Source organism: Myxine glutinosa, chromosome 6 (genome assembly GCF_964187855.1).
Source record: "Myxine glutinosa chromosome 6, kmMyxGlut1.1, whole genome shotgun sequence".
In the NCBI taxonomy this organism is placed as follows: domain Eukaryota; kingdom Metazoa; phylum Chordata; class Myxini; order Myxiniformes; family Myxinidae; genus Myxine; species Myxine glutinosa.
Genome location: NC_136266.1, coordinates 169,214,066 through 169,240,576, shown reverse-complemented (window position 1 = coordinate 169,240,576; position 26,511 = coordinate 169,214,066). Strand labels below are relative to the sequence as shown.

The following is a 26,511-nucleotide window of genomic DNA, read 5'->3' as shown; positions in this document are numbered from 1 at the left end:
ATATATATCCGAAAGCATAATTGTATCCAACATATATGTATGTATGTATACCCAAATGCCATTTCTCTTCCATGTAGACCCCCCATCTCTATGTCCATGCTCACCAGCTCTCTTACTTCATATAAGCCCATATGCCATGTCACCTCTCTCCATCTCCACCCCAGCAACGTTTTTTTTTTTTTTTTTTTTTTTAACTTTGAAACACACATTCCACCTTTTCTATTTCTCCATGATCTCTCACTACTCTCTCACGCCCCTTTATCTTCATCAAGTCACCATCTCATCCTCCATGTTCATGTTTCCTCCCTCCTTCATGACCCTAACAACCTTGCACAACTCAGAATTTCCTTTCCACAATATGAAATCTGAGTTGTAATGACTTCTGAACAATCAGTCCTCCGCAGCCAAACAAATAGTCATATCCAAGATGCAAGATTCAATGGCAGTGTAGACTCTTCAGTCATGTGGCACAGGCTCCTCCAGTAAGAGAGGCAGGGATTAAGAGGTAGAATCTGGTCAATAAAACAACATATAAAAATCGAAATAAACAGAAAAAGGGATAAAGGTCCACAAGCCCTTTCTTTTCCTCGTCCTCTGACCTTCCTCCGGCCCACCGCCCCCTTCCATCTCCTTCAAGGTGCCCAATCATCCCTGCATACTGGCGATTGGGTGGCCGGACACCCTGAGGGGGCAGGGTCATGACCGGAACACGTTGTTTTCCATGGCTGGGCCGGCGCCAGTGCGGTTGCATTGAGGAACCCATTGGAAGACGGGCTGGTGGGCGCTGGGCTGGTGGGCGCTGGGCTGGTGGGCGCTGGGCTGGTGGGCGCTGGGCTGGTGGGCGCTGGAATGGAGATGGCCCAAGAAGGGAATGGCTGGGAAGATTGATGACTGGAGGAGCCGGAGAAGGAGCAGGCAAATGTACAGGAACTTGTGAGTCATCTCGAGGGAAGAGCATGCAGAGTTGTATACCACAGGATGGCGCAATTTCCTGTTAAAAAAGGCAAGGTTAGGTGTTTGCCGAAGTGGTATGGGAAGAAAATATAAAGCGAGTTACATTTTTAGCTCAACTGGTCTTTAGTCTGGTGAGCTTATGTGATCCAGCAGTGTCCGTGGGTCAATTAGTCTGGAAACACTTCGGTCATTATCGCTTGAACCAAACACACACACACACACACACACACACACACACACACACACACACACACACACACACACACACGCCTCACTGACCGGGTCCTCAGCATCATCCCGTTTCGCCCCTTCAACCTCAATACGGTCAGCAAAGGTGGCCCAGCAGGGGCACATACGCCTCCACATGCAGCAGCTACACCTGGATGCGTACATACCCCCACCCCCAGCCAGTGCGAACACAGACTACAACAACAAAATCGCCTCCACTTCCAGAATCCACAGCACCAAACAAGTAAACATGGTGGAACACTCAAACACCCACCGTTATGCCCTTCACCACTCACCAACAAAACACACCAGATCTCTCACCAACAAAACACACCAGATCTCTCACCAACAAAACACAACAGATCTCTCACCAACAAAACACCCCAGATCTCTCACCAACAAAACATACCAGATATCTCACAAACAAAACAAACCACATCTCACACCAACAAAAACACACCACATGTCACACCAACAAAACACACCACATCTCACACCAACAAAACACACCCCATCTCACACCAACAAAACACACCCCATCTCACACCAACAAAACACACCCCATCTCACACCAACAAAACACACCCCATCGTATGTGTTTACACCAACAAAACACACCAGATGTCTCACACACACACACACACACACACACACACACACACACACACACACACACACACACACACACACACACACACACACACACACAAAAATTCAATCATGTAAAAACACACACCCTCACCCACTCACTCACTCACACAAAATAAGAAATAATAATAGTAAAAAAAAAAACACACACAACCAACCAACCACCTACCCTTACCAACATGCACCACTCATGCAAAAACACATTTATGCAAACCTCAACCTACACCGTTCGACATGCCTCCATAAACTTCCTCCTAATCCAAAATGAGCCTTTCAAGGCAACCTGGGCCACCTTGTCACACATCCTCCTTCTTTCTGTCCCACACACTCCAAGCCGATCAAGAAATGCAGAAAAGGAATTGCCAATATACCCTCTACACCCCACCTCAAATGGCTGACAAGAAACTCGCTAACCCTTCTCCCGGCACTCTGCCTCCAGCTCACTGTACTTTCCTCTCTTTCTCTCGTGCACCTCCTCCATGTTCTCTTCCCAAGGTACAGACAATTCCCCTAAGATGATTTGTCTTGTTGCACCTGACCAGATGACAATGTCAGGCCGCAACCTTGTCACACACATCTCCTCTGGGAATACAAATTGTGGCTTTAGGTCTGCCACCTCCTGCCAATCATAAGCATCTGACACAGCCCTCTTGCTTTCCACCTCCTCCTCTTTCCACTTCTTACCACTTGGCCCTCACTGAAAGAAAAAAATATATATATATATATATTGTTGCGGTTTTGTGAATAAAGAATGACCCCCCCCCCCCCCCCCCCCCACCCACCCTCGTAGGTAGTCGCACCACAACATGTAGCCTCGCTTTAGTTCAGTTATTTCTTAGTAAATGTAAGCGTAGTCTCCTTTCCTGTGTTAGTTTGCATTGAGCAGGCCAGTGAGTTAGGTGTTCTTCGAGCTGAAATGCCATGTGCTAGGCCTGGAACAAGTCTGGCAAGGCCGAAGGGAGGAGCTGCAGGGAGTGGCCGGTAAGCAGCGAGCAGCCAATCGGAGCTCAAGGGGAGTGGCTCACAATGGGAGCGAGAGGAGGGGCTTGGAACATTCGGGTAACGCTGGGGAGGGGCCATATAAGACCCTGCCCCAAGCCCCCCGCGTCAGAATGAATCAGAGTCGGTGAATCGCCCCGGGAGAGAGTTGGTTCGTGGTTGGTTCATGGTGATTGAGCAGTGAGAAAGAGACATTGTCGCAGCACGAGTGAAGTCCCTTGCTTGTTATAGCCTCGCTGTACATGAACTCTCCCTATGCCCTGCGCTCTGCGGCTGTGTTAATCGCGCTTGTGGAGACGATCCATTCCGGAGCCAGGCGCCCGATCTCCCTGCCTGCGCTCCCAGCATACGTGCCGTGAACATCGGAGGGCCACGCCCGGCGAGCTGTCCGGGAGCGACCAGCGTCCAGGCGCGTTTGGAGCGCGAACTGTCCTTCCTCCTTTTCCCTGCGTGAGCGAGTGAGCCCGTGTCTGGGGGATAAGTTAAGACTGATTAAACCTGCTCTGTGTCCCTTCCCTTTATCCGGATCAGTGTATATTGTAAATAAACCTGTGTTCTTTCTTCTATCTGACCGTTCCCGTCCTTTCCATTTATTGGCCTAGCATCGCACGAATAAAACCGCTCGAATCGGGTTCAATAAAAGTAACGGCACGAGTCACATGATACGCGAACCGCTCGGCGTATTCGATTAGCGTGGCTTGTGCGAGGTCCAGTCCCCGTTTTCGTGGCAGCGTGGGTACCAAAGGTACGTGTGGAATCGACCCGATACCCTTTCCCACACTCGCTACGGGGGTGGTGACTCGGCCTTGTGGACTCTAAGACCTGAGGGGGAAAAGGGGTTTACCCCCCACCCCCCTCTGTATGTCGACGAGCTTCGGGAGATCTGCAACAAATTATATTGTTGCGGATCTCCCGAATCCCGTTCCCGTTACAAAGGGGGGATTAAACCCCTTTTTTCCCCCGGGTCCGCGAGGCCGAATCGCCACTTCCGGGCAAACGTGAAAAATGGTATCGGGACAAATTCGCACATACCTTTAACCCACGCTGCCACGAAAGCGGGGATCAAGCCTCGCACAAGCCACGCTTAATCGAGTACGCCCGAGCGGTATGCGTATCACGTGACTCGTGCTGTTACTTTTATTGGAACCCGATTCGAGCGGTTTTATTCGTACCATGCGAAGCCAATGGATGGAAGGGACAGGACGGTCAAATCAGAGGAAGAACACAATTTATTTACACTATTATGTACAATGATAATGATGAAGGAAAGGGGGACACAGAGCAGAACTTAATCAATCTTACTTATTTCCCAGACGAAGGGCCCACTCACGCACACGGGGAGATGGAGGAAGAGAAGTTCGCGCGCCAAGCGCGCTTTGCCATCGGTCGCCCCGGGGGCAGCTCACCCGGTGTGGCTCTCCGATGTTCACGGCACGTATCCAGGCGAAGGCAGGCAGGAGGAAATGGCGCGATTGTGGCCCGGCGCGGATCGTCCTCTCGAGCGCGCGATTAATACAGCGCAGAGCGCAGGGCACGGGGAAAGTTCGTGTACAATCTGCAATTCAATTCGTTCGTCCTGCAGCTCCACTCGCGTTCTCAAGCTCAACCCAACTCCCTCTCACGGGGAACTGTAAATCATCTCACAGGGAACTGTAACTTGCACACGACTCTGACCGAGAACTTCTCTTACTCAACTCAACTCCTTCTGAACTGCCGGGAACTGTTCTCTCAAACCGAACTAAGGTGGGGGGGCTCGGAGCAGGGTTATATGGCTCCGCCCCGGCCCGACTCGAATGTTCCAAACCCCGCCTCTGGTCGTCGTGGTTAGCCGCTCCCCTCGAGCCCTGATTGGCGGCTCATGCTTACCGACCACTCCTCCTGCCCCGCCTCTCTTCGCCTCGGTAGACTTGTTCAGGCCTGCCGCGTGGCGTTTCAGCGCCAAACCAAAAGCACCAAAGCAAAGCGCCAAAAGAACACCTAAGCTCACTGGCCTACTCAACGCAAAACTAAACACAGGAAAGGACTACGCTTACATTTACTAAGAAATAACTGAACTATTGCGAGGCTTCATGTTGTGGTGCGCCTATCTACGAGGGGGAATTAACCTTTATTCCAAAACCGCAACAATATATATTTTAATACAACATCCATGCTCCTGTAGGAGCTGACACATTATACACAGAAAACAAACGAGGGGGGGGGGGGGGTAGGGTACACGATATAAAGCGAATTGATACTACTAGGAATTTCAGGAAAGGAGTCGGAGATTGAAAGAGGCGGATTGTGGGTCTGGGGGGGTCTGTGGTTAGGGGGGGGGGGGGAGGGGTTGAGTGACTTGCTCCTGATCCAGTTGAGCTTCAGGACCTGCGGTCCTATTTTTAAAAGGATAATGCGTTTCATTAAAAGGAGTTAAAAAGGGAAGAGAATGATCATGGAGGAAGAGTGAAGAATATTTAAATGGAAAGAAGTAACCCTACACTATTGAAATGTTTTGTATGGGAAATCTATTCCATTATGGTTGGGTGTCAAAGGTGAGGAAGTGGTGTTAATAAATTTTGTTTCACCATGGAGTTACCTTTCAACCCCTAGAGGGCAGAGTTGGATTAAATCGCCTCACATTTTTCACCACTGACCCTCACATTTTTTTCAACAAAAGGTTAGTACGGATTGATATTACAGTTTAGCTGATGCAGTTCCTGCAAGCTGAGCAAGGTATAAGGCAGGGGCACCAGCCCAGAGGGGAGAACAGTACTCCATTAAGTTACGGATGAAAGTCTTATAAGGCACTTAAAAGTTCAGGTGTGTCAAGGAAATACTTTGCACGATGGATGATGCCCAGACTGGCTTTGGAGGCCAACTTAGATATGTGATTTGCCCAAGAAAGGCCATTGCTGATTGTGAGACCGAAACGTTTGAGTGACTGAACTTCCTCAAGAGAATTGTTAAGGAAGAGGATGAGAGAGTTTCACGATGATATTTGCAGTGTGACAGTGTAGGTGTGGGAGATTTGTCAGGATTGAAGGACCTATAATCAAGTTTTTGACTACATTGTGATTCCATCAAGGTCTACAGAGAAGGATGAGGCTGCTGCCTGGATTTATGAAAGGGGACGGATGTTACTGCAGATGATCAAGTGATCAGTAAAGAGATAGCGGGTTTGCCAGTCAGAAAAATCGTTGAAGATTAGGAATATGACTGGGCCTAAAAAAACATTACCTTTGGGCACTCTAGCCTTGACATGGAGAGGAAATAAGAGGATCCCGTTGAGGCACACTTTTACCACAGAGCAGTACGCCATGTGTGGAAATGCCATTGCATGCCACAAGCATAGAGTTTCGACAGCAAGACAGGATACCAGACTGTATCAAAAGCTTGCGATTATCCAGACTGTATCAAAATGCCACGAGCAAGGCCATGATCTTATTTCCGATACCGAGTTTCTCCAACCATTGTTGGTAGAGCAGAAGCAGCGTGTTCAAGCTAGAGTGACCAGGCCTGAACCCAAACTCATGGTTTCAGATCAGCTAGTTGGGGAAAAGCAAGGATTTGATGTTGACTGCGATGATGGATTCCATGAGCTTGCTGATGACTGGAAGAAAGTGGATAGATCTGTATTTAAGAGGATCCGTTTATGCACTCTGTTCATGTAAAACACTCTGATGTTGGCTGACTTCCAGTTAAATGGAAGGTGACCTCTAGCAAATTATAGGGTGGATAGAGCAGAAAGAGGATATGCAAGAGCAGCATGGCAGGTTTAAAAGACGCGTACACTGATGCTGTCCAGGCGCGTTGCAGAATCAGAGTCGAGGGTTGCCAGAAAGTTCTCCACCGTCTCAGACGAAAAAGACACAAAGTTCGAGAACAGTCTGGTGCAACTGGGCGGGGCGGGTACAGAGAGCAGAATACAAGCATTCATCCTTCTCACGAGCAGTCAGCTTTGGTGGCATTTTAAGTGAGGGAAGAGATGGATGGGGCAGCGTACTCCAGAAACAGACTTAAAGGTGTCACCGGATTTTTGAGAAAGGAGAAAAATCTTGAGAAATACGTGATATTTCAACAATTCTCCGCACAGTAAATATTGTGGGTGTTAGGTTCCTGGAAAATGCCACAATATTCATAACTGCGATAGGAAAAAAAACCCAAAGGCCGACGGGGAAAAAGGGTGTTGGGTTCCTGGGCTTTGAGAGAATATAGAGGAAGGTGGGCAGCAGCCAAAAATAAACACATCACAATTGGAATAAACATGTAAAATAAATATAAATTGGTTTTATGATTAGGTCTCCTGCTGCGTCGATGTGGATCAAACATCACCCCTCCCTTCTGCAGTGTTTAAAGGCCCCATCATTCCTCCCCTATTCACACAACTCTGAAATCATTGCCCGTTGTAATAATTTCAATGTTTCCTTCAGAAATCCCTTTGCAGCTCCGTAAACCAGCAATTATTTAAATCCAGATTTGTTTTTCCTTTGCGAGATATTTTTTACGGCGTAGCCCATAGGGCAAAGCCGTCTCGAATAGTGTTTGTCCGTGCATATGTATGTATGTATGTATGTATGTATGTATGTATGTATGTATGTATGTATGTATGTATGTATGTCCCCTCAAACATATACCAATCAGAGCTGAGGATCTGGTGACATGACAGGGTGATGTGATTACGTCTGATTACGGCGGGACAGCGGCTGACTCTTCATGCACCGCCATTTTGATTTTTTGCCGTTCATGCCGAAGATATCGTCGAACCTGTCTAATATCACAATCGCCATGCTCTACCTTTACGTTTTTCATTCAGTGTGAAATACAATCAAAGCGATTGTTAAAATGACAATAAATATCGAAAGCATTGACCTTACGTCTCTTGCAACAAAACGGTACGTACCCAACCTTTGTGGGGTATAATCTACATTACAGTAGATCTTCGCTCAGTTCTGTAAGTAAAACTTACCTCGGGGATGTCGGGATCCCTTCAAATTTATTTGTTTAATGTTATAAACAGCAATGTACAATGTGCGCTGAGTGGGTTCATCAAAAATGTAGTGGTCTGAGAGGGTCATTAACCAGTGTGGCAGCTACATTCAAGTGTAAGGTGTGCACAGAGGGAGCTGCAGATGGAGGAAATGTTGAGTTGGATCTTGGAGACGGCGTGAAGCTGGAAGGTGTGAAAACATTTTGCTACCTCGGAGACATGCTGAATGGAGAAGGTGGATCAGACTCGGCAACGGTTGCTAGAGTGAGATGTGGAAGGGAAGAAGTTTCGGGAACTGAGTGGCATGCTGATGAGGAGGGGAGTGTCGTTGAAGCTGAAGGGAAAGGTGTATGCTGCATGTGTGAGAAGTGTTATGATTTATGGGAGCGAGACATGGGTAATGAACGTAGAGCAGCAACGAAGGTTGGAAAGGGTGGAAATGCGAATGGTTCAATGGATGTGCGGAGTATCGTTGAGAGAGAGGAAGACAAATGATGAATTGCGAAAAATGATGGGAATAGAGCCTGTGATTGATGTTGTGAAGAGGAACAGGTTGAGATGGTTTGGTCATGTGTTGAGGAAGGATGAAAGTGACTGGTTGAGAAGAGTGATGGAAATGAATGTAGAAGGAAGTAGAGGACGGGGAAGCCCGAGAAAGACTTGGCTAAAGATGGTGGAAGAAGAAATGCGGGCAAGGGGGTTAAACAAGGAGAGATGCAGAAAATAGGGCAAGATGGAGAAGATTGTCATGGGGACCGCAAGGCTAACCCCGGCTCTAGCAGGGAAAATGGCCTTAAAATGCATGTTGTGTTGTTGTTGTTGTTGTATAAACAGCATTAGCGACTGTTTAACAAGCTACTCGTGTGTTTGTGGTTTCTAATATTTTACAAGCCCGGCTAGTCCGCTGTTAGATTCCGGTCTTGTTATGCCCTGACAATAAAAGAAAAGGCACATTTATCACTCGAATCTGTGCTAGGAACACCTCCAAAAATGGTCCTGCAACCAGGGTGTGTCCGAATTGAAATTTTAAGTTTTCTTAATCTGCACAAGTCTGATGATGTATTGAAATGACTCGGAAACTGCACCATACATTTATTTCAGAAAAATAATAATCCATACCTTTCAAGATCAATGGAATCTCTCACGATGAAGCCAAATCTATGGGCCTGTCACTTCACCAGGGCCGACAGGTCAGTGGTCCCTGTCCTCTTCCACCTTATTTCTGATCTTGCACCCTCTGCCCTCTCTGTGCTCTGCAATCCTTCCCCCTCACCCCCCCCCTTGTATTTTTTAATTATTTTTTTATTTTTAATATAATCGCTCTATTGTACCTAAGCCTTTGTAGCTATGTGATATGAAATGATCCCGGACCTCATTTCCAATGGGTGTAGGGAGGCTTTTTTTTTTTTTTTTTTTAAATACTGAATCGAGGCTCGTGAAAGAGCTGAAAAGTTTTTAGGCCTCTTGCCAGTATTTCATAAACACACAAAAAAGGAACAAAAGCAAATTGTGGATGAAAATCAAACAATAACAGGGGATAGAAAAGACAGCCTAACCTGTCCATCACGTCCTATCTTTACAGGTTTTCCCTCATTCCAGGCGTTGTGCAGATGTGCAGCTTGGGAAAACGGTAGTTCTTTCCTGTTCAAGGAAAAATGAAAAAGGAAGGGGGAATGCTGCGTTAAAACAAAAAAGGAGGCATCATTTTATCCTTCTGGAAAAATGAAATGGGCAGAGGGTTTGAAAACTCGCCGTGATATCCATGACAAGCTGAAGACACCACCCAGAGAGCGGGCAGATAAACCAAGAGGAAGGATCCACGGAACAGGTGGCATGTCTGTGTTGGATTCAGTCAAAAGACGTGCAAAGCCTGAAATGTGATTTTTAAAAAGGGCGGTGGAGAGGAGTGGAAAGGGGCAGAAAGGAGGAGGGGAGGGGATGACCGAGTTACAAGCGATTGAGAGAACCAAGTTAAAGTGAAGACGAAGTGTCAAGAAGTATACCTCACCCTGAAATCTTCCACTCTCCCTCACAGAAAATATCAGTAAGACAGTCTGCGATTGCCTGAATGCTGTGTTCAGTTTCCTTTCATTAGCTGGAAGAGTTGACCACACATCCTGAAAATGCAATTGCCATGACATAAACTTCAATCTCAATTCCTCACAAGTCACATTTCAAGAAGTAAAACGAAAAGGTAAAAAAAAAATTTCTTTTTAAAGCAAAAACAAAGCACTGTTTATTCACCTCGTATACCAAGGCTGTTATTTTATAACAAAACTTGAAATGGCAATTGTGCAGCATAAAAATGCTACAATATATTATCCCATGTTATCAAATTCAAATTAGTGAAACATGATAAAAATATAGATTTTTTGAAAATCTTAAGAAGTCAAAATCAAGTTGTTCCCACTCTCCATTTAAAAATTAATAAATAACGAAGAGGCAAAATAATTCGAACTCCAATCCCTTACACCAACCCCATTTTTGCTCCAATGAAGGGTGAATGCCTGGATCGTCAGTTTCTTCTTGCTTCCTATAGCAGTTAGCATACCGCAATCAATGTTCTGCCGATTTCATCCATTGTTCTACCTCTCCATCGACGCAGATAGACACCAGTCTTCACAAGCAAGATTAGTTCATTATATTTTTGCTGTAATTTTATCAAAACTGGTATCGATCAATCTTCTGACTGTCTTTACCAAGGATGCTTTTATTAATAAACCGAAATGATCGAGTGAAGAATCGCTTTCATGGAGGACGACTTCTTCAGTTCCATGCCTCAACCATGATACTCCCCCACTTCTATCTGCCCTCAGCCAAGTCTCTCCACTCTGCAGCCACCCCAACCTCATTGAAATCCCTCCTCACACAATCTTCCCATCTCAACCTCGGTCGACTTCTTTTTCCTCCTACTTTGCTACCTCAAACAATCCGCTCTCTTTGCCATTCTCTCTTCTCCATGTGTCCAGCGCATCTCAGCCGGCACTTCACCAATCTCCGCGTCAAGCTAATCTGCACACCAATCTCCTCCCTCAGTTCATCCATTTCCCTTCTATCCATCCTCTTCACTTCCGCAATCCGCTGACCCAGTTGTTCTCGCAAACCTGCAGCCTATGTTGTTGTCTCTGTTAGTGCCACAGTCTCCAGGCCATAATGGTAGGCTGGCATTACACAATATTACGGCAAGAAAAATATATAGGAATTGGTCTTTGGTGATCATGGTTTGATAAAATGATGACACAGACAAAAAGTATTTTGTATATTTACTGGATACCAAGAAGTCCATGGAAGAAGTACAATGGTACTGTCCCCTCTGCCCATTTCCATATGGCCTCACGAGTGTCTACATGTTCATTTTTCACTATCACTGCATAAGTTTGCATCAAATACAAACTTGTGATGACATATAGTTTGTGATCCAACACGCGCCTGATATTTTTGCGATCCGACCTTTGTAGTTATTTGCCATTCTCATTCTCAATTAGAGTGAATAATTTGCCATTCTCAATTATGTAAGGTCGAGAAAAGTAGATGAGTGATCACTGCAACCCTGGCCTGACTACCGCTGAGAAAGAAAAAGTAAACTACCCAGTGCAATTCTTTGCGACGGGGTTGCTTTTGCAACACTGAACCTGCCTTAGGGAAGGGGGAGAATAGTTGGAGAGAGCAAGGGAGGAGAGGGGAAGCGAGAGGAAGGGAAGGAATGAGACAACAACCCAGTACAACTTACCCACCAATTTTATATGAATACACTCTCAGTCATAAAAAAAACATGAACAGGTCCCTATGTAATTGCCTCATGCAATAATCGTTAGACATACATGCAGCTCATGCATCCTTAGCTTTTTTAAGATAAAACGACACATTCTGAGCAAATTCGAAACAGTCTTTCAGAGACAGTGGGTGGATCAACACAAAAAAAGCCAGCCACCTTAACCGTTAAGCCAACACCAGGCATAGAGCTATTGAAGCAGTCTTATACGCCACCCTATAGAACATGCCAAAGTACTACAAAACTGGAGGTTCATGGAAACGTTATGAAGGCAATTTGTGTTTTGGTGTTCAAGTTTAAAATTCAATATAAATGTTTAAAGGCATATAAACAAATTAATTTTGGGAATTACCACCGTTGATGTGGCATCTTTTACACAACCTTATCTAAAATATTACATTAGCTCTTTGTGACTGTTGTTTGTGTCCTTTATGACGCCCTTAAAAGCAATACATTTTCTGTTTGAAATGATTTTCAATTTTGTTTGACTGCCAGGCAGATGGTATTCCGAGAATACTTACCCTGCACAGTCAACTTGGTGCGAGCCAACTCTTCCGTTTTTGAAGTGTTTTTTTCTTTGATCCAATATGGTTGCAAGACCACGTGAGCAATGACATCATAAATATATATTCTTTAATATAATTGTTGCGAAGATCACGCTCAAGAAATTTCAAACTGATCAGACTAAGCGTTGTCCCTGTCAAATTATGACATCATTAAGGCACTAATGACGTCATCGTTAACAAAACTTATTCACCATGAGGAATTCTTTACAATGAGCTATGTTTCAATATTTTCCATGGAGCGGTTTCGGAGATTTAGAGATATAGAGATGCAACGTTTTTCAGTTTTTCCAAGATGGCGACTGCACCATGTGACCTATAACATCATAATTGTCATTAAAATATTCTACAGGTGGAGGTGCTCCTATGGTGAAAATTTCGCATCATTCGGATTAATTGCACAGAAAAAAAAATTCATACTGATCGGATCAAGCGTTGTACTTGTCGAATTACGTCATAATTAGGGTAGCGATGACATCATTATCAGATCATATTCCCCATGGGGAGTACTTTACAACGCATCATGTTTCAATTTTTTCCATGGAGCAGTTTCAGAGATATAGAGGTGCAACATTTTTTCCAATATGGTACCTGTACCACATTACCTATGACATCTTAAACATTAAAAAACCGACAGGAGGCGGCACTCCTACGGTAAAATATAGCGTCAATCGGACCAACGGTTACCGAGAAAATGAGTTTTTAAAATGCAGACACTTACCCCACACGTACGCAACCGAACGCCTAACCCTGTTTTCGCTTCACATGCGTGGGGTAACAATCCATTACAATGCATGTGTAGGTTGGATCAGCTCGTGGTAGTAGCTCGTTCCACTTCATCAAAACTAATTTTTCTGGATCAGAACTTACTGTTTCAAAAGTGTTGCTGATTGTGTTTTTGTCTGATTTTTGATGTTAAACCTGTTGCTGTTCGATGTTTCGAATTTTCGATGCTCACCTTCACTCCTTCATTCCACTTTTCTCCCGCCTCTGGAACAAACTCCCTCACTCTCTTCAATCCCACTCCACCCTCCAGGTCTTTAAAACAGCTGTTCACCACCATCTCTTCTCTTCCCCCATCCAAAACCTTGATCTTTTCTACCCCCGCTAATTTCACCCCAATTCCACTTTTTTGAAATACCAACTTCTGTCCTGGAAGTCCTTGGTGTCCTTGTGTTTTATACTTCTCCCTCCCCCCCCCCCGTTAATAGCCCCCCCCGCCTTCCCACGCCTCCTCCCCCCAAGCCCTCTCCCTTCCACACATCTCCCTGCTCTCAAATGTTGTGTTTGTGTGCTTCCCCTTCTCTCCCCATCTTGTCTTCCGCTCCCTCTTTTTATATATTTTGTTTGTCTGGTCGATTTGTTTGTGAAGTAAATGTTAGCTCTTTCACGAGCCTCGATTCAGTATACAAAAAAAAACCAAAAAAAAAACACACCTTGTGCTGAATTGTCGAATTAGTGTTTGTATAGCTAAGGCCTCATCCTAAGATGGTCAGCGTGCAAATTTTGTCTCTGCTCTAACGTCACATTCCACTTACTTTCTCCCAATTATTGTCCTCTTAGCCTACTCAAAATAATCCGATTACCCATGGTCGATTCATGAAAGAACCAAACCACAAACATGAATTCCTTCTGCTTGTATTTCCTTCACCTGGAAGGAGGCGGGGGGTGGGGCGGGGTGACTACCGGCACTGATGACATCTCCAATTTACAATTTATATTTGCACAACACCACGAAACGCTGGCTGGCCAACTACCTATCATGCAGACAGGCATAATTCTTAATTCATTCGTAATTGTTTCATTATTTCATTAATTCGTAACTCATTCGTAATATCACTTGCAATTTTTAACGGCAGGTCATCACGCACACGATACTTTCCGAATGGAGTCCCTCAAGGCTCAGGCCTCTCCCCCACACACTCTTTCATCTGTTCATGCACGACATTCCACAACCACACGAGAACATACAATCCCCTTTCGTAACATATAATCCACCACATTTTTTAAACAGATACCTTTGATGATGATACAGCCCTTGAGCACTACTTGTAGCACATGGTTCTGTCGTACGAAGAATAAGCGCCAAACGCAGTTGCATCATACCAGCATTCTCACAGGTGACCAGCGCATCGACCCGAATGCAAAGAGAAGAAATACCTCTAATAGGGGAATCAAACATGCTGCAACTGTACAAGTTCACCCCAAATACAAAGAGAATGGTCTTTCTCTAAAAGGGAATCAAACATGCTGCAGTCGCCAGGCTGCTATCTTGCAACGTTGTTGCTGCATATGCCTGTGCATGTATGTCGACTTGCTACTCGCAGCATTTTTCCATGTTTTTGCGACTCAAACTGTTTTGGTGTTGTGTGCTGTGAACAGGGCAAACGGCAGGCCCCAGTTGGGGGAGTCTGAAATGCTAGTCACTCCACATCACCCTTCTCCCCCTCTCAATATCATCAAACTGAATCTTAATTAAATTAAATGCTTTTCCAATTAAAAGCTTTTAATTGTATTTTTAATTGCTCAACTTTCCTTATTTCTCTGTCATGAGCGCTTCACATGTTACTCTTCATCACAATCTATCCCTTCTTCAACAGGATTATTTTCCAAACCTCTATCACCTAAACACATGGTCCCTTTCCGCATCTACAGCACCACTTTCCTCTGTGCCTTCAACAATAATTATTTCCACCCCTCCAATGATGTCTGTCTCTGAATGTCCAGATTGGGATTCTTGAAGTCCAAGTTGCAGAGGTTGTCTGTTTACAACAATCGATGCCCATTCACATCCTTTAACGGTATCAAACCCCTCCTCCGCATGTACAAGGCTGCATCCATCCAACCCCACCCCTTCTATGTGTCACGCTCTTCAGCATCCCTCCACTTCATGTCTCCTTTTCGACATCCTCCAACATCTTGCAACACTCTCAGCTTCATCCTCATCTCACCCCTCCCCCAATGCCCTCAGCTTCACCCTGACTCGATCTGTGAACTTTCTCATTTGGATTTCTCCCAATGGAAAAGGCTCCCTTCTGGACTTGGTGATGATAACCTTTCCTGCAAATGTCTTCTGCTCCTCCACTGCTCCAATTACTTCATCTGACCATATGCTTTTGAGAGTCATCACTCATCACCTCTCTGGCTATTCAGAGAGCTCTATCAGCACTGGCGAGTCTGGCAGTTCATTCAAGAAGACTGGCAGAGACTGCATGTAGCCATCTCACTTCAGGACTGTTCTCCGATAATAACTAAGCCTGGGAATTCTTCCACATAAACCTGCTCTCTCTTATACACAGATCCATTACATCTTGTTTTCAATTGGCCTACCATTCTTCCCACCCATAGTACCATGAATCCTGTGTTGAGACAGTGGCTTCGAAACAACTTGCCTTCTCCTCCTGGAAGGAAAACCGAACAAAGGCAATCCAAGATCATTCCACAAAGCCTGCAACAAGTGTATCTCCACTCTCAGGAGAGCCAGGACACAGCATCTGCCCAACCTCAAGATTGAACTTTCAAACTTGTCTCCCTCCTCCAAAACATGGTGGCAGCTTGATAATCTGATGAACATTAAGGAGCAACATAAAGTTGCCCTAATTTAGGGTTGCCTTCCATGTTGAAAAATATTTCCCAGTATTTCCCCAATTTGACAACAAACACCTTAAAACCAACATAATCACGTAAAACAACCAAAAACATGTTGCATGAATAAAGAAGAGGAGCTGCTTCCCAAAACACTCACATACCCTAGCCTTGGCCAGCGTCACATTCTCATGATTGTTGCTCTTCATAAGGAAGTAGCGTGCTGCACGGAAGTCAACACCTGTGTGGCAAAGAAAAGGGAATCCATGAAAGACTGCAAGTAAATCTAGGTTAAGAAAAGGATAAGGAGAGGAAGACTGGAGATTGGAGAAAAAAGAAATTAAGTGACCAATAATATATTTGAAAAAGGGGAAAAAGTATTATGACATTAGGTTTAGGGTGGTGGAAGGGCAACAAAAAGATGGTGGAAGGTGTAGGGCGATTTCAAGGTTGCATGAGAGAAAGCATGAGAGAGAAAGGAGAGACAGGTGATAGACAACATCAGATGCTTATAACTCGAGTTATGGTCTGCAATATGAGTTTCAAAGGGCACATGACCTTTGACACGTTGAACCCAAAAAGCAATCAGTTCATCTTTGTAATATACTTCTGCCCCAATTTGGTTGAAATCGCTTCAGTATTTCAAAAGTTATCACAGTAACAAAGATTTCCAATTAAAGACCACATGACCTTTGACATTTTAAACCCAAAATGGAATCATTTAATCTTTCTTTACTTGCACCAAGTACTTTCTATACTTGCACCAAGTTTAGTAAAAACTCCTTCGGTGGTTCACAGATTATTGTGGTAACAAAGATTTTCAATGAAAGATCATATGACGAGACTGTTCAGTTCATCCTTGTAGTATAGTGTAGCAGATAAAACACACATGCAGGTGTAATCATTTAAATTGTGATAAAGCATGAAATAAATCATGAGTAGTCTTTAGAGGAACACTTTTCAAACTAGAACGGCACTCAGTAGAGTGCATACCTCCGCCAGGCTGAGCAGTCTATGTTTTGTAACCCACTGATAGGCCGGATCTCGATTCGGACCTGAACCAAAATCTAATCGGCTTGTTCTTTTCACCCAACCAACTCGTCCACCAAGTTTAGTCACAACTCATCCATAACTTTTTAAAATATCATGTTATATATCACTTTTCACCCGATCTCTCAATGGTGAAGAATCACTTAAATATTAAATAATTCTCGTATTCGAATCTGGTGTTGCCTGGTGTTGGCTTAGCAGTTAGGGTGCCGGCTTGGGATCCTAGGATCCAGGGTTCGAATCCAGGGCGATCGCTGAATTAACGCCAGGGGGGTTGACTCTCTGACTCAGCCTGTCATCCTTCTGAGGTCGGCAAATTGAGTACCAGCTTGCTGGTATGAATGATCACGGTGTGTACCTCGATTTAGCATAGGTACACCGTATCCCTGCGCATCGTAAGAGCATGAACAAGTGTTGGCGTCAGGAAGGGCATCCGGCCATAAAAACATTGCCTCAAACAGGGAACCATGATTGTCATGGGGCCCGCAAGGCTAACCCCCGCTCTAGCGGGGAAAATGGCCTTAAAACGATCATTCATTCATTCGAATCCATATTGTTATCTCTAGACTGTGGCTCGTATCGAGCGATAAAGTTATTGGAGCATGGAATGAAGGTATTGGAAAGGGTGTTGGAGGAGGATAAGGAAGAAGGTGAAGATCGATGAAATGCAGTTTGGATTTATGCCAGGAAGAGGAACGACGGACGCGCTTTTTATTGTGAGGCAGTTGCAGGAGAAGTACATGGAGAAGAGGAAGAAGTTGTTTCTTGGGTTTGTTGATCTGGAGAAAGCATTCGATAGGGTTCCAAATGAAGTAGTGACATGGGCATTGAGGAAGTTAGGAGTGGAGGAATGGTTGATCAGAGTAGTGATGGCAATGTACGAAAGAGTGTGCACAGCTGTAAGGACGAAGGACGGGAACAGTGGTGAGTTTGAGGTGAAGGTGGGAGTGCATCAGGGGTCAGTACTAAGTCCACTACTATTTGTAGCTTTGATGGAGGTGCTGGCTCGGAACGTAAAGGAGGGTACACCGTGGGAGATGTATGATCTGGTGTTGTATTGCAGATGATCTGGTGTTGCAGATTGATTGTATGCAGATGATCTGGTGTTGATTGCAGAAAGTATGGATGGACTGAAGGAGAAGATGAACAAGTGGAAGGAATGTATGGAGACAAAAGGTCTGAAGGTGAATATCGGAAAAACGAAGGTGATGGCAAGTGGTAAAGCATGTGGTGAGGTGGAAAGAACTGGGAAGTGGCCGTGTGCTGTGTGCAGGAAGGGTGTCGGAGTGAATTCCATTCAATGTACAATGTGCGCTGAGTGGGTTCATCAAAAATGTAGTGGTTTGAGAGGGTCATTAACCAGTGTGGCAGCTACATTCAAGTGTAAGGTGTGCACAGAGGGAGCTGCAGATGGAGGAAATGTTGAGTTGGATCTTGGAGACGGCGTGAAGCTGGAAGGTGTGAAAACATTTTGTTACCTAGGAAACATGCTGAATGGAGAAGGTGGATCAGACTCGGCAACGGTTGCTAGAGTAAGATGTGCATGGAAGAAGTTTCAGGAAATTAGTGGCGTGCTGACGAGGAGGGGAGTGTCGTTGAAGCTGAAGGGAAAGGTGTATGCTGCATGTGTGAGAAGTGTTATGATTTATGGGAGTGAGACATGGGTAATGAACGTAGAGCAGCAACGAACGCTGGAAAGGGTGGAAATGCGAATGGTTCGGTGGATGTGTGGAGTATCGTTGAGAGAGAGGAAGACAAATGATGAATTGCGAAAGATGATGGGAATAGAGCCTGTGATGGATGCTGTGAAGAGAAACAGTTTGAGAGGGTTTGGTCATGTGTTGAGGAAGGATGAAAGTGACTGGTTGAGAAGAGTGATGGAAATGAATGTAGAAGGAAGTAGAGGACGGGGAAGACCGAGAAAGACTTGGCTAAAGATGTTCGAAGAAGAAATGCGGGTAAGGGGGTTAAACAAGGGGAGATGCAGAAAATAGGGCAAAATGGAGAAGATTGTCATGGGGACCGCAAGGCTCACCCCCACTCTTGCAGGGAAAATGGCCTTAAAATGCCTGTTGTATTCAGGTCTTCACCAAAATAGAATCGATTCATCCTTGTCACACACCCATCCTCTCCACCAAGTTTTGTCCACTTCCGTCCATAACTTTTTGAGATATCCTGCTATATATCGGTTTTAGCCCTATCTCCCAATAGGGAAGAATCACTTTAAAAATTATACGAGCCGGATCCTGATCTTCCCTAAAATACAGTAAAATAATTTCATCCTCATCACATCCACTACCTCTCTGCCAAATTTCGTCCAAATCTGTCCACAACTTTTTGAGATATCTTGTTCACAAAAAGACAGCAGGTGAAAACATAACCTCCATCCGCCTTCGGTGGCGGGGGGTAAAAACCCATTGGTCATGAAAATAATTAAATATGGCTGCCAATTTCAAGATGGCAGCCATATGAATCACTAATTCAAGTGATGAGGTATTACCAATTCAAATTCAATTGCAAATTGTGTGTTAATAATCGAGATTCGTCATGCATTTGCCTTAGATGTTACATATACCAATTTAAGACTATCCCAGTATTGGGAGGCCTTCCCCTAATAATGGAATGTCCCCTCTTGCCCTGATTTAGAGTCCTCCTTTATATCAATACAAGGTATGTTTGACGTTAAGATGTAAAATATACATTCCTCAAAACAAGGGCCACCTTTATGAAAATGCTGGAAAAGTGAGAAAGTCGTCAGAAATGGAAAGGAGGCGAAGGCACATGTTTTTAGGCACATTCATTTCATGGTACACACATAACTGTTATTAGTTATCACAAGAAGGTATGGAACTTATCACTATATGAGCTACCCAGTAACCTGTGTTTATATCTGTGATTAATTTCAGCTTTTACCTGCTGTATATGCCTTTTCACACAATATTCTGGTGTCTTTATCAAAAATGCGCTCATTTGCCAGTGCTAAGACCACGAAGTAGCAATTTATTAACGGTGTACTTTCAAGCTTATTTCAAAAACACTTTTGCAGCCATAGGCTGAATTAGTCAATTTACAAATGTTAGAAACAATAAAATCAACAAATAACAACGGCTCAAACATAAAATACAGAATAAATGGGATAAAATTGATGTCAAACCAAGAGAAAAAAAATCACAAATATCTAGCAAAACACAATCGATGTCAAACTCATATTGAGCACAAGGACCTCATCCAATTCTTATTCAAAATGGAGGTTAAAAAGGCGATGGAACTGCACTTCTAGCTGTTAGTTCGACATGCAATAGTAGATTTAAAAAAATCTCTTTTCTCCCTCTTTACTGTATCGCGCAGAACTGTATTGTGCAGTACAGTGCAGCCATTTTGGATGTACCGTGAAATGGGGTGAATAGGGACAGCAAGGTGAATGGGGACACAAACTGAAAAACAGTTCGGTAACCTTTTTTGCTGAAAATTGATACCCATACTGATTTGTTGATATTTGAATTGAAAGTGTTCTCTTGTTTTTTTTAAAAGCAACTTATAGTCCCTACTAACCCCATATATGGGTTAAATAGGAGTGAATAGGATTTTTATGGCTGTCCCTATTCACCCCGTTTTACGGGTGAATAGTGTTGCGAATATGGAATTTGGCCTCCATATCCGCTTGTAAATATTCCCCTATTTTCTCCAATACTCCCCAACTTTCCCCAATCCCCCATTCCCTAGTCCCATTGCATGTAAATAACAATCAGTAGAGCCGACCTTCCCCTTATTCCCCCATTAAATGTCGTGCCCAGGTCCACCGCACCACACGTAGACAACTTTCGGACATCTTCCTAGTTATTCTTAATCTATGTCAGTTAAGGCCTCGTTTCCATTAATTATGACTCTTCGTTGCACCAGAATGTGATTATATGGCACCAGTAGTGAGTTTAGGACCTTCCCATACCTCCTCCCATCTTCTTCCCCAAACAACAACAACAACAACAACTACAGCTACAACAACAACAACAACAACTACAGCTACAACAACAACAACAACAACTACAGCAACAACAACAACAACTACAGCTACAACAACAACAACAACAACTACAGCTACAACAACAACTACAACAACGGCGCGCGCGGGGAGTGTGCGTCCTCCCTCCGGCTCGGTTAGCCGCCATTATCCATGCGCCCCACGGGGTTACCACGAAGGGGCTGGCTGTCAGCTCCTCGTCAAGGGCGGAGCCTGGTAAACCCCCCCCGCACCCAATAAGAAGGGCGGACCGATTCCATCTGGGCGGAGCTAACGAGCCGAGGGCGTGTCACTCCCCGCCGGATATACGCAGCCGCTTGCCGGACGTGACGTCAGATGCGCCCCCAGCTTGAGACGACAAGACGCCACCTCGAGCGCTGAGAGACCTCCTGCATCTTTTGGGCCGCGCCATCCTGTCCCTGAGCACAAGGTGCACCTTGTGCTGGCCATCGAATACCCGCTTTCCTTGCCATCAATCCCCGTGTGAGTCAGTTTTTGTCCTGTTTCTCTGTGGTCTGTCGGGAATAATATAAGGTTGTGTCTAAGTGCCTGTCTTCCTATGATGTACCTCTTGTAGCTGTAATCTAACCTTCCGCCTTAATATAACCTCCTCCGGAGGTCTTGAGAACTGAACCCCTGGTGTCGTATTGTGTCATTATAACCCAGCCGGGTGTCTTCTCTTTCCTATTGAGCCAGCGTAGCGCGGCTTCGTCGACGTTCGAGTACAATCGGGTAATTTGTGCGGACACGACGGCCATTCCGCTCGGCCCACCTTAACATCAAAGTCGTGTCTGTAACAATTGGTGTCGGGAGTGAGATTCGAGGCCCGACCAAATTTTGAAAAAAAAAACGAATAGAGGAAAAAAAAAAAATTTGGTCAAAATTTGGAGCGGCCGAAATTTGTTTTGTTTTACGAAACTCGAATTTTGCAAGTCGCGCTATGGCGGATCAAGACGGCTGGGGTCCGGTAGGGGAGAGTGAAGCAGGGTCGGTCCAGGACCAAATTGAGGGACATGAGGGACATGAGGAGAGCGAAACAGCGGGGGTAGCAGGTGCACAAAATGGCGCTCTCGCGCACGATGCTTCGGGCGCGCAAAAAGGCGCCTCGCTGGTCACCGTGCCCGCGACCGAGGTAGCGCCGCTGGGAAGATTGGAACTTTTTTTTATACAAATGAAGGCCCTTATGGCCCAGAATAGTGAGCGATTGGAGGGCCGGATGGATGCTCAGAGTGAGCAATTGGGGGTAATGAGGGACGAAGCGAGGGCTCAGAGTGAGCAAATGGGGGTAATGAGGGACGAAGCGAGGGGTACCAGTGAGGGGTTAGACAATAATTTTGAGGAGTTAGACAAGAAATTTGGGAAGATAGACAATAATTTTGAGGGGTTAGACAACGGGATAAAAGAAGTGAAAAATGGGTTAATGGGGGTAGAAAATAGAATGGCTGCCCAGGAGAATCAGATAGAGGGAGTGAAAAATGGGTTAGAGGGGTTAGAAAACAGTATGGAAGGCAAATTGAGGGACATGAGGGACCAAGCGGAAAGGGAAGTTAAACAAATGGAGCAGCAGATAGAGGGGGTCAGAATGGGGGTAGAAACCAAACTGGATGCTCACAGGGAGGAAATGGAGCAGATGAGGGTGGCATCTGGGCAGGAGATGCAAGTGATGGGAGAGGAGATCAGAAGAGGAGTGAGTGAGGAGGTCGGAGGAGTGCGCGAGGAGGTGAGGCACTGTAAGGAGCACATGGAGAAGGAGGTGAGAAAGGGGACTGTAAAGTTACAAGGGGGCATAGAGGACCTGACGCAGGAGGTGGAGCAGCTGACGGTGGGACAGACGGAGTTAGTGGAGCAGGTTCAAAGGAACACTGCGGTATTAGGAGGGTTGAAAGCGACACAAAACGACATAAAAAACGACTTGATAGCGACAAAGAGGGAATGTCAGATGGTACGTGAGGGACTGACAACGAGGTTGGACGAGGTGATAGAGGTAATGGAGACGAAGGACCGGCAGGTGAGGACGCACATGGAAACGGTCAAGGTAGCCTTGGAGGACGAGCTTGAGGAGACGTACCGGGGAATAAAAGAGGTGAGGCACAAATTAGAAGAAGTGGAAGAAGGGGTGAGCGAAATTAAGAAGCGACGGAGAGGAGATAACAAGGAGATAAAAGAGGAGATAAAAGAATTGGTCCAAAGTCTGTGTTTGGATCGTGATGTGCTCATTAACCGGATGAGGGATTCGCAGGTGATGGAGGAGAAGCGAAGAGGAAGAGGACCCGGTGTAAGTGGTGACCAATATGGTCGTGCGTATGATGCGCCAGGGGATTTAAGAAGCTTGGGGGTCGAGATGGACCCGGGTGTTCGTGAAAGGCCGTTGGTGAGGTGTGCGACAGGTCTGGTGTGCGAAAAAGGAGGTGTGCAAGAAAGTCCGACTCTGGGGTGTGTGAGGAAAAAGTGCGTGCCAAGGAGTGAGTGTGCTGGCGAGAGTGAGTCGGTCGTAGCGCGTGTGCGAGGGAGCACATGGAAGCGTGGTGTGGTGAGTGTTACAGAGGGTGTGACGGGAGAGTGTGCGCAGGAGTGTGCGCGAGAAAGGTGTGTGACGGACAGGTGCATGAGGAAAGAGTGCGCTGTCAGAAGTAAGGAAGAGTGTCCACCTGTGGTGAGTGTTACAGAGGGTGTAACGGGAGAGTGTGCGCGAGGAAGGTGTGTGACGGACAGGTGCATGGGGAAAGAGTGCGCTGTCAAGAGTAAGGATGAGTGCGCTGTCAGGAATGGAGGTGAAAGTAGTGAGAGTGACATGGAGCGTGAGTTAGTTGTGACAGGTGAGCGAGGATGTACACCTGGAATAGAAGGATGCACACCTGGAATGGTAGAGCGTGAGTGGGAATGCACGCTGGAGTTGGTGGTGAGGCACGTGGTTGGGTGTGCGAATGAGGGCACACCTGTGATTGTCACAGAGGAGGTGACCGAGGAGGGGGCGCGAAGCGGTGTATTGGTGAGGTGTGCGACCAACGAATGTGTGCCAAAGTGTTTGGTGGTCAGGTGTGTGACCAAGGCTGTGAGTGGAATGGGTGTGCCTGGGTGTGTAAGGAACGGTACAAGGAGCATGGAAACGGCTGGAGGTGTGAGCAAGGAACGGGCTGCGGGGTGTAAGCAAGCAGGTGAAGCATCGACGGTGACCGGGTTAAAGGTTAGGTCGACTTTTAGCCGAAGCGGGCCCTCGGTGCGTGCCGGGTTTCGCGTGCCGCGAGAACCAGCGGGGATCCGAGCCACGGCGGGTTCGAAAGGACCGCCGTGCGCGATCCGTGCTGGGCCTCGCTTTGAACGTCCGTGCTCCACTAGGCGGAGCGGGCGGCTGGATAGGAAGGGTCGTCATGGCGACCACGTTTTGTTGAGACGTGCCGGCAGGTCGAGATCGGGACATTGGATGGCTCCACGCCGAGGTGATGCGTGGGATCTCGGCCCGGGTAAGCCCCCGTCCCTGCCCCGAATGCCGGACGCATCCAGCCGCAGGCACAAAACAACCAGCATCCATTGCTTGGCTTTACGAAGCCGGGCTTTGGACAGGGATTGGCGCACCGAGAGGTATTAGTGAGTCGACTGGGTGATGAGGTTAGTGTTTTGGACCCAAAATTGGAGAAAAACAAAATTTGGTGATTGGCAAAGGATTGGCAGTAGTGATTGGCAGATGATGAGTAGGATTGGCAAATTTTTGATTTGTTGAAATTTGACGTGCAAAATTGATAGTGAGAGACCCCCGATGTGGTGGGATGGCAAATCCACCATCCTTCCCATGTGGGGCAAATGAGCAATAGCTTATGGGGTGTATGGCAGTGAAAACTAGCCCGGGTGGGTTAGGATATGGTGTGTAGGGATCTAGCGAAGATTGACATTAGGTAACGTTAAGATTAGTTAGTGACTGATACCTGTAGTGGGGACGCAGGTAGATTAGTGTGGATTATAATGACGTGGGAGCGCAATAGTTTAAAGGGACGACTGGGAAGCGCAAGTTTCAGAAGGGAGTAGTTAGCTGAGATGATGCCGTGTGTGTGAGGATTGAACAAGTGTGATTGCACAGGTGTGCAACTGGACAGGTGTGTGGAGCAGTGCATGAGTAGTGAGTGTTGTGGATCAGCGCGAATGCGCTTGGGGAGAGAAGGGTGCAGGTGGCACCAGGTGTGAGAGCACAGGTGTGCAGGTACAGGTGTGTGGAGAGAGTTGGAGTGAGTGGTACGGAGTGGTGTGCATGGTGCGAAGGTGTGGATGGGGGAAGAGTGGACCCCTTTCACGAGCACCCGGGGCGGGTAGTGTAAGTGTTAGGTAGAGGGTGCAGGTAAATTGTGGTTGGATATTGGCATTTGTGGTGCGGTTGCAGAATGGTGTTGTGAATGGGTGCATTAGTGTTGTGGAAATGGCTGGGCGTGTAGCCTGTTAGTGTGTGTAGTTGGTTGGGCACTCCACCACTGTGAGGATGTCGGCCAGGTGAGGCCGCAGGTGGGCTCTGGGAGCCGGTAGTTGTGAGTGGGTGCCTGAGGATCCCGGGTGTGGATCGGGCAGCCCAGTGCCAGAGAGGGCACGGAGTGGGGAGAGTGCCAGAGGGCCTTCCCCAGGTAGTTAGGTTAGGGTAAGGAGCAGGTAAGCTCGGAGGCAACTGCAGTGGTGGAGGTGTGCAGGTGGGTAGACCCACTGGGAGAGGTACACGTCGCAGCCCAGAAATTGTACGAGGGCACCGGGAGATGAATCGGGGGAGTGAGACCCCAAATTGAAGAGCACCACAGTTTGGCCAATGGGAATTGGTTTTTAGAACCCATAGTGTAAGAGGGCCAATGGTTTGGCCGGAGAAAGACCCCGGGTAGTGTAAAGTTGTTAAAGTCATTTAGGAGATAGTTAGGATTGATGAACCTGTCGCACCATACGCAGCCACTTACCTGTGGTGATGATGATGACTCCACACCTGTGTTTTCTTTGTTTTGTGCAGGAAATGAGATTGCTGTGAGGATTTGTGAGACGCATCACGACGTGGATGAGACATTGGGGTGATTCCATCTCTCCCTCCCTAGGAGGGACTGATGATGAATTGGTAATGGCAAATTATGATGTTGAGTTGGAGATGGCAAATTTTGATGAGAGTTGAAAATGGCAAATTTGATTGGTTAGGAGGGAGAGAAGACGAATTTGGTTTATGGGAGGAACGGGGAAGACAGTAGGGATGTTTGTTGATTTGTAAAGTAGATGTTTATGGGTAGTGTTGTGTTTTGTGGATACAGTAAGGGGTAAGGGAGGGGCCATGTAGGTTACCTGGTGGGGGGGGGGCGTACGATAGGAACGTACCTGTCTCACCTGGTTCCCATGTGCCCCCAGTGTGCATTACCTTATATTGCGTGCACTTTTGCGCCCTTACCACCTTACTCACTTGTTTCTTCTTTTGTCTCCCACCTCCGAGGATCTGGCTTTGGGGTAGAGAGAGAGGAGAGAGAGGTGCTGGCTACGCAGTTGTGGGCCTGCACTTTCGCTGTTGGCTGCCTGGATCGATACACCATATGGACCGCAATGTTTGTGGCCACCCACAATGGACCGCAGCTCTTTTGCGGCCAAGCACCACCCGTGGAAGGACCTATGGGTCAACGTGGCACCTATGCCATAAAGGTGAACCACTGTTAATTAACACCAAGTGCACCACAAGAAGAGCAAGAGACACCTGCAGGGTTAGGGGTTGTCGAATTTATTTTTATTC

At 46.3% G+C, this 26,511-nt stretch overlaps 1 protein-coding gene across 9 annotated transcripts in view; it reads right to left on the bottom strand.

The window, feature by feature from the left end:
- Window positions 1-26,511, bottom strand: part of YTHDC1 (YTH N6-methyladenosine RNA binding protein C1) — a 105,252-nt gene that overhangs the window by 20,371 nt on the left and 58,370 nt on the right. For all 9 annotated transcript variants that reach the window (XR_013623913.1, XM_068097983.2, XM_068097985.2 and 6 more), the window contains 5 exons: window positions 15,880-15,956; window positions 9,804-9,912; window positions 9,548-9,665; window positions 9,352-9,436; window positions 600-991 (listed from right to left, as the gene is read on the bottom strand). Coding sequence is in view for 8 of the 9 variants with exons in the window: in XM_068097983.2 (XP_067954084.2) it covers window positions 600-991; window positions 9,352-9,436; window positions 9,548-9,665; window positions 9,804-9,912; window positions 15,880-15,956 (781 nt within the window). In the remaining variant the exon portion in view is untranslated. The remainder of the gene's footprint in view (window positions 1-599; window positions 992-9,351; window positions 9,437-9,547; window positions 9,666-9,803; window positions 9,913-15,879; window positions 15,957-26,511) is intronic.